The 8833-nt window shown below is 46.0% G+C and overlaps 1 protein-coding gene across 1 annotated transcript; it reads right to left on the minus strand.

The window, feature by feature from the left end:
• Positions 1-1562: 1562 nt before the first annotated feature.
• Positions 1563-4662, minus strand: masp2 (MBL associated serine protease 2). The gene is made up of 6 exons (XM_076163428.1): positions 4473-4662; positions 4160-4382; positions 3888-4065; positions 2939-3070; positions 2058-2254; positions 1563-1870 (listed from the first exon to the last, which is right to left on the minus strand). The coding sequence occupies exons 1-6, from the start codon at positions 4478-4480 to the stop codon at positions 1697-1699; spliced, it is 912 nt and encodes a 303-aa protein (XP_076019543.1). The 5' UTR covers positions 4481-4662; the 3' UTR covers positions 1563-1696.
• Positions 4663-8833: the final 4171 nt, after the last annotated feature.

Below are 8833 nucleotides of genomic sequence, written 5' to 3' on the forward strand. Positions count from 1 at the left end.
GGTGTCATTGTTACAGGATATGAAACATCTGCAGCACATCTGGGTAGGACGCAGATTGACGGAGCTTTGAGTTACATCGAACCATTATGTCTCTGGACGAGTGCTATTTTAATTTGATGTCAAAGTTACGCATCAGCCCAGTGTGTGTGTGTGTGTGTGTGTTAAAAGACTACAATGCAGCGAGTGCGTGACTCATAGGTCAAGTACAAAATGGCCTCTGTCCCACCTGTCATCTCATCGTCTGTCTACGAGCGCTATACATCCACAGCCTCATCATGGCTTTGTGTTGCACTGAGGTCGTTGTGTAACTCTCCTTCTTCCACTACAGTATTACATTAAGATACATGGAGATGTGGATCAATCCAACAAGCTCCATTAAAGTTACACAACATTTTCTATCAGTGTCATAAATGTAAAAATGCAAGCCAAGGCCAGTATATTATAGTAGAATAAGGCAATGGGCTTGTTTGGCCTTGGCAGAGGTATGTACAGACGCTGTTTTATTAGCTGGGAGCTTTTTTTAACACCTTTATTGATCAGTGGAGGCTCTTACAACAAAACGCTGATGATCATTTTAAAAGAACAAAACGTACAACGAGGCATTGAACCTTTAGGTGGAGTGTGTGCTGCTCGATATCAGCCTGAAGCCGGAGGCACCATGCTGGGTTCAGATATTTTCCCACAGCTGGTTAATGGGTTTCATGGTGTGCGTAATTCCTGTGGAATTGGCTCCGACTAGGCTGAACACTCAGAGATGAGCACTGCACCGGAGCCTCTGTTTGTGCTGCCACGTGCTTCTCTCTCAGCTTTATTAGTCAGTTAATAATGAGTTAATATTCTACAGGTAATTTAATGCAGGTTTTCTCCGTGAGCAGCCGAGTGAGTGAGGACGCTTCATGCGAGGAACCAAACCTGTGTTCTTCGTGCTCGAGTGATTCTGAGTAAAAGTCAGGACGACATGTGAGCCGCTGCCCTTCTGACTGTTGGGTTGCAAATGCCGAGGCGACACACGGGTCACTACATAACTTAGCAACAAGACTTCAAACTAGAAAGTACGTGGATGAACCAGCAGTGAGTTATGGTCTTTAAAGATCTCCAACGTGGCGCCGACTTCAATTTAAGGTTAAAAAATGGACAACAAACATAGCAACCACAGAGAGAGAGCGGGAGGGAGAGAGAGAAGAACAATCAGAAGCCAGCTCCTTTCCACAGTGTCTCATTAAGACCGGCTCCTTCAGCTCCACTTGTAAGACACTAACGGATGAAACGTTAACGAGTGAAGGCATAAGTGTCAAATACGCCGCAATTCACAGGACTGGAGGACCTGATAATGACTGTTTTGCCGTTGGAGTAGACCTGAGAACCAGCTGCATAATGTAGGAAGGTTAAACGATCAGACGTTCCACGCTGCTTAGATGGCAAACACAGACAATCAGCCGGTCTGACCTGCAGGCGGCTTTAAGGAAGACATTTAGTTCTGCTGGGACATTTGCATTAAGAGCTAAGAGTCAAACACCAGAGCAGCTTGATTTGGATGTTTTTCAGGAATACTTTCCACAATGTAACGACAGAAACTGATTATTTATTTAAAACCTTCCCTATAGATTCATTAAAGTGAAAGAGGCATCATAGTTGTGTCATTTCATGCAGTGAGCTACTAAATATGCAAACCTCAGGCCAATCAGGCGTCAGTCTGTTAAGTTGCAGTGAGGGAATCAGCTCTGCCGCTCGTGTACTTGATCTTCCATCCTTTGTTTTTCCCGTTGGAATCGGACCTGAACGCCAAACGCACTTCATAACTCCCCGTGTCGATGGTGCCGGGTGGAGCCGAGCCACAGAAGGGGCCGTACTCCTGTCCTGCTGTGGAAATCTGGCAGAGGAAGAGCATCAAGTCAGAAACAAGACGTGTGGATTCATTAAGAGCCTGGCTGAAACATGCAGGAAACCACAGTGCCATACAGTAAATCAGCCGAGGGGGGACGAGTCGCTGACGGCCTGCCTGCACACGCATGAGGAGGAATACATTGACTCTTCATCACCCCGCTGCTGTGGCTCACCTTTAACGTGTCGTAGGGGCAGGGGAGGTCGGGGTGCCCCTCTACGTCAAAGGGCTCTGGGAAGGCCAGGATTATTCTGTGGCCCTGCGGCAGACTGATGGTGTGGTCACACTGCGTCATGGGCGGGTAGGAATCTGGGTAGCCCGGACTGGTGAGGACCCCCGACAGCTCGGTCAGCACCTGACTGAGGCACGGCACTGCAGAGAGGACACACTCACTAAAAAATAAATCACACTCAGGACGCATTTTACCATAACTTGTTGCTGTTCCGTGGCTTTGTTAAACCCTCTACTGCGTTCAGCTGCTTAATGGATTGTAAAATGCCAACTACGAAAACGTTTAACAATGGAAACAAAACCATTTCTCCACATCAATTGAGACATTCTGTGGCGTCACACATGATCCATGAGGCTCCGTGCAGAAAGAAAAAAAAAACAGCAAAGCAAACAGACGCAGTCGCTAACATTTCGTATAATTATGAAAATCTTTCATTGTGTGATTTGTGTTCTCACCCTTTCACCTCCGGCAAAAAAAACACGATAATTTAAGGCACATCAAGGTGTAATTGTGATTAATGACGCGGCGTGGGCGCTCTATTAGAGCTGCACACAGGTTTCCATTTTTAATGCCATTCTGAAGTTGCTTTTCCCTCAGGAATCGACTGTAATTAACCTCACTTTACGCCAGCTGGCAGAGATCAGCTGCTCTATGCATCACTGTCACCTTTCTGTCTAAAATTAGTTATTACAGACTCGTGATGATGATCGTACGCAACCAAAGCTCAAACTCTACCTGTGTGTGTGTGTGTGGAATGTCAGGAAATTGTGCTTCTTAGGAAGGAACGCTCTGCTTTACCGGGCTGAGATCAACACGGCTGTTACCTGTGCAGGATCTCTTGTTGTCATGGAGAAGGTACCCCTGTCTGCAAGTGCAGTAATATCCACCGATGTAATTGTGGCACAGATGGTCGCACACACTCTCCCCGTCTACCAGGGACAGACATTCATTGATGTCTAGAAAAATAGAGACAAAAAGGTAACAACGGTGTAAATGTTTCCTTCCGTGAAACAAACTGATGATTGGTGTCACGTTTAAGAGAAAGCAGAAGAAGAATACATCACACAGGTCTTGGGCACAATTCTTTACTAAAAGCGATTCTCCAGTGATCTTACAAACTATTTTCCCTGCCATTGTATTTATTTATTTATTCATTTGGTGTGAAGTTGCAGCATTCAGGAGATTTCCAGAATGCTGCAACTTGACATTTTGTAAATAAGAAGAAGCAGCAGAATGGTTTGTTTAAGGATGTGAAGAAGAGTTTTGTTGCTGCTGGGTCAAATTTCCATCCTTACAAATCAGGTGAGGAGGGAGAGGAAGGAAACAAGAAAGGCTACAAGGAAGGAAGGAAGGAAGGAAGGAAGGAAGGAAGGAAGGAAGGAAGGAAGGAAGGAATAAATGTGGCTAATTGTATATAATATATATAAAGTCTAAAATACTAATATCTTAAAATTACACAAAAAGCATCAATATAATTTTAATCATACTCCCTTTTCAGTCTGAGAAACAGAGCAAATCCCAATGGAAATCTCACTCAGTCTTGTAGATTTGAACTTTGGTCAATACTTAAAAATTGAAATATCCAACAATGTTTTGATTTCAAACGTGAGTCACTTTCCACCAGTTGTTTGTATGAATTGCTCATGAATCCTAAATGAGTGTGAGTGTTTTCACCCTGACCCTGCTGCCACACTGACACCTCTGCTAAGTGCCGGCTGGCTGTAATTACAGTGTGAGGCGCGTCCGCCCTGAGGCAGCGGCGTCCCGCATCACCTTCAGAGCTGTAAAACGCTTGGAAGCCGGTGAATCTGCCCTCGTTTGAGTAGTCGCTCCTGAAGATCACCGACATGAGGCTGTTCGCCGATAGGATCACTGTGTTCCTCGGGGAAGTCTCGTAGAAGCGCTCTCCTCCGCCGCAGAAGCGCAGGGTTTCGTTTCCCTCCGCCAGAACCTGTTTCAACAAGGTCAGAGGCCTCTTAGGAAGCGAGCAAGGGAGGGAGGGAGCGACACACTCCAGACCCAAACCACACCTGCTGTTCTCCTACCTGAACGTAGTCGTACTCGCACTGATCCGAGGGCTCCATGTTGAAGTGGGAGAAGTACAGTTTGACCCTGTGACCTTCGGGGACGGTGATGTTCCATTTGACGAGCTGGTTGTCGGAGTACGGCTGGGGGAAGTCGGGGGAGGTGAAGCTGCCGTATAACCCTGTCAACTCCACGCTCAGAGAGACGTGGAGGAGGGAAAACACCACAAACACACAGTATCCACTGACCGACAAGAGCCAGGGAGACCGTCCATCAGGGTCAAAGGTCACATCACAAATAAACAAAGAAATGAGGCTGATAAATGAATCTTACCGGCTCATCCCCAGATTTTGTTGTTTTGGAGAGTTGGACGGGGGGGGAGCTGTTACCCACAATGCACTTAGGGTAAATGAACCCGCTGTCCTGGCTAGTCGACATTTAAGCAAACAAAGAGCGAGAGGCACATGATCCGTTTATCATCGTTCACTGTTTGTCTCCATTCTCCACCCCTCTGTCGCCCAAATCCATCACACTCACAAACACCTTCATCAATTCTGATTAACTCTTTTTTTCAACGCTATTATCAACCAATGTTAATGATTAACTGCTCGTTCCTCAAACAGAAGAGTAGCGAGAGGAGGGGAAAGCAAACATTACAATTTTCCAGGCGTTTTCTGCAGGTTGCATTCTGGGGGGAAAATGGCGGATCTAAACACCATCAGTCGTGTCAGAAGTGTATTTATAAAACCTGAGGCGTCACCTGGATCACACACGTCGGGCGCCTCGTGAAAGTCTCTGATGAGGCCTCAGACGGTGACGCTGATAAGACCCGACTCCTGCGGCTCATTATTGCAGAGCTCGCTGCCATGATTACCAGCAGAGCGCCGCTTAACTAAAAGCTTTCTGGAAAATAAATCCACCATTCCGACCCTTTTGTTTGCACCTAATTACAGTCCCAGAGAAGAAAACAATCCACTGATCAACTGAATGAAAGCAAACTGGATCACGTCAATGCTGTTTGTGTGTGTGTGTGTGTGTGTGTGTGTGTCAGTGGCTTTACTGATGACAGCATTCATACAGTGTGCTTTGATGGCACACATATATCGATGTTATCCAGAGGCGACGACGCTCTGAATGACCAGCCTCCATTTTTAACAACACCACAGCGCTAATGGCGAAAAATTTGAAGCAAATTACAATAATTACCAACGTAAACTGGCAATTTCCTCTGCAAAACACCTCTGTGTGATTACACTGCGCTCAAACGCCGTCATCACCTTTTGCTTTTTGGCTGATTGTGGACAGGTGGTATTAAAAACCACGTGTCCTCTTGCTAATGCTCCACTGAGGGGCGAGCGTTCCTAGCGATCCTACAGAACCTGTAAAGAGAAGTTTAGACAGTACAGACAGTAGTTATGCAAATCTTCACGAGATGGAATGAAATGTTGCAAATGACATGAAGTAGTGGAGTCTCTTCTTTCTCTTCTATTGTTGATTGTTGTAAATGGGTTTGGGAAGTTACTGAAAAAGTTATTAGCTGATCTGACACGTCTTTAAATGTTTAATAGAGATGTTCTACAGGTCATACCAGCTCTGTCCAGGCTTCTTCGGCCATGGAAGAGGTCCAGTATGACATCATGCGACTCAACAATGACCAATGCATCATTTCAGCTTTCGCACATTCATCCATTTAACTTCAATTGAGCCGCTAAAGATCAGGGGAGCGGCATGACAAACAGAAACCTTCTGTTATTTTGTCATTCTCCGCTTTTCATTTTTGCCTCGGAGTGACTGACTGACATGAAAAGTAGCTGGCGTCCGGCGGTGTGTGCATCCAGAGGCTCACTGCTCACTGACGCCTTTAGAGCTCGCTCAATAAAACAAAGGGGGCGAAGGCAACGTGGATAAATGTTTGTTTTCAAAGTTTACAGCTGGGATTCTTCAGTGCCAATCACCGCAGAGGTTCATTCAATGAGACAAACCTCTGAGAGCCGTCTGCACCGAGGGAGGCATTTCAAATGTCCAACATGTGAAGTGACTGTTAACCAAGTGAGGGGCTTTACTGAAGGATGAACGGCTCCGTCTGCAGAGAAACTTTACCAGCAAGAAACAACTCGCAAACTCAAAGTTTCAAATGTTTGATGGTGCCCATGTAAATCCAGAGCGATACAAGCAGATCTAAAGTTACCAAACTATTTACAGGCTGATAGAAAGCCACAGAACATCCAACTTCAGTGAGTAAGTTGTTTAAATGATACTTTATACACTCGTATCTTTATATACATTATGCAAGAAAAAGTGAAGTTGTGTTGTTTGTATATTGGACTCATATAATTCTTAATTCAGGAGTACATTCGATATCTGACCTGGTAAAATGGTGAGTTTGTGATGTAAAACAAACATAAATCACAATAAAATCAGGTGTGTGTTGATGTGTGTGAAGTCTCAGCTGCAGTTTGTTCTTGATCTGACCTAAAAACCATCCGAGTGAAAAAGAAATGAAAGGCGTTCACCAGACGTGAGCTTGAAGATCTGGCACGTGACGCACTCGAGGTGACGCTGAGCCTCCACATTCATTAGCTGACAGCATATGAATGAATAACGGAGCACATGTTTACATGTGCGTCATGAATCTGAGCGCCGTGCCACCTAAACCCTGTGATTCTCTGTGTATGAGCCGTGGTTAATGGAACTCGGCCAACGTGCACACGCACAGCCGAGCATGCACTCAGAACGTGCGCAGACACAATTCGGCTCAGGCCTTTTTTGATTTCAGCATGATCAAACCTCCAGCGTCTCGTGTCCGCACGACAGAGCCCCCGGCACTGTTTAGCCTGCCCGCTGTAGCGTGCTGGACCAAAGTGCTTCCTCGTAGGAGGGCAGTCAGACATTACAAAGAAGAAGAAGAGGCCACTTCAGATCCACCGCAAAGACAAAAGGACAGGAGAGAGGCGGAAGTTTGTGTTGTTAGTTTCTTCGCACAAAATCTGACCTCTTCCTCTCCGATGAACACCGGAGTCACTCTCACCTCGACTTCTCTCTGTGTCATCTTTGGCCTAAAAACAAATGACACATTATGAAAAGCTTACGTCTAAGATCGAGGGATTCACACTGCCAGCTTGGTTACAGTCACGACAATCCTCTTTTGCCATCTTCCTCGTCTTTCTCTCTCTCTCTCTCTCTCCCTCTCTCCCTCTCTCCCTCTCTTCTTTCCCGCTGGTTGCAATCACGACGGCCGCCACTACCACCCACACGCCGTAATCTGTAATTAAGGACTTGAATAAGTGGGGATGTGTCACTTGTGCTGAAAACCTGCGAACAATGTGGAGTTAATCCTCTGTAATTTGCTCTTCCACTACAGTTATGCAAAAAGAGAGATGGTTGTTTTTGTCCGGCACACGAATAGTGTGTCAAAGCTCTGCAAACACGCACACACACACTCGCACACAATCGGCCATTTGTACGTGTTGTCTTTCCTCTCAATGCCACTTTTAAATCACAAATGCAAAATGTTGCCGCTAAGAAAGAAGATGTTTAAAGTCAAGCCAGGCAGAAAACAAAGAAGAAAAAGTTCCAACTGTTCTTTGCTCCGGGCTGTCACATGGTCTCTATGTTTAAATAAAAAAACAACATCAACCAAAAAGGCCTGCAGGCTCGACGCCGGAGAGGTAAGTAAGGAAAATTGATTGAGAGGCGTCGATATTCTCTCTGCATTAACATTCCTTTGTTGCGCGGAGGAGCGGGCATGTTCAGTTTAATGTTTCCATTAACGCTGCCATTGTTCTTGCTCCGCCGCGTGTGGGCGAAGGTAAATGGCAGACAAAGACTAATACAAGAGGAAATGTGTGACAGTGATTTCTTGCCGTTTGTCCCATTCACTTTGCAGCACAGATGTTTGGCCCCGAACGCCTTTGTCATGAGAAAAAAATTGAAATAAAAATGGGAAATTAAGGAGCTTTGTTTGGCTGCAGCGTTTGTCCTGAAACTGTTCTGCTATTGGGTTTTTGCAATACGTACAAATAAAAAGTGACACACTCAAGGGGCGAAGTCAGCTGTTGTGTAAACAGACAGAGCCGAGCCTTGTGTTGCGTTTGTGTCGCTGTAAGTCATTTATGCCACGGCTGCAGACGGCTGGGATACAATGTAACCCGTCAGGCCGCCGAGGTCAACAAACAGGCTGAGAGCGAAGCCGTACAAACTTAATTTCCTCTCCCGGTAGACGAGCGCGTACACGCGTGGCCGGCAGCGGCAGATGGATGCCGCCGCCGGCCAGAGACTGAAAGCTGGACGGAGGGGGGGAAAGGTGAGGATTTGGCCCCTAAATGAGCCGGCACGTTCGTCGCTCAGCACTGCTTCAGCTTTATTAAATGTGGGCTTGTGCTGCAGAGAAATGTCCTTATCCATATAACTTTTTAAAAGTATGGACAAACTTTTCAGCAAATCCATTTCAAAACCCCATTTGCCCCCGTCTGTGACGCTACACTCAAGATTTGGGAGAAACGTGTGACATTAATTTACAAGGCCCGAGTACGACGCCTGCAGCAGCGCTTCAATTTCCTCCTGTGACGGGTGTAAGACATGTTTGTCAAAGACGTGTCCACCATGAGAGATTTCACTTTGCTGAGGATCTGTTGGAGCTCCTCTCTAACACAATGCACAATAGCCAGAGCCGATTGTTCCAAATCGCTCCCCTC

Source organism: Genypterus blacodes, unplaced genomic scaffold, assembly GCF_046128005.1.
Source record: "Genypterus blacodes isolate CSIRO-AG114 ecotype Tasmania unplaced genomic scaffold, CSIRO-AGI_Gbla_v1 ptg000131l_1, whole genome shotgun sequence".
Lineage (NCBI taxonomy): Eukaryota > Metazoa > Chordata > Actinopteri > Ophidiiformes > Ophidiidae > Genypterus > Genypterus blacodes.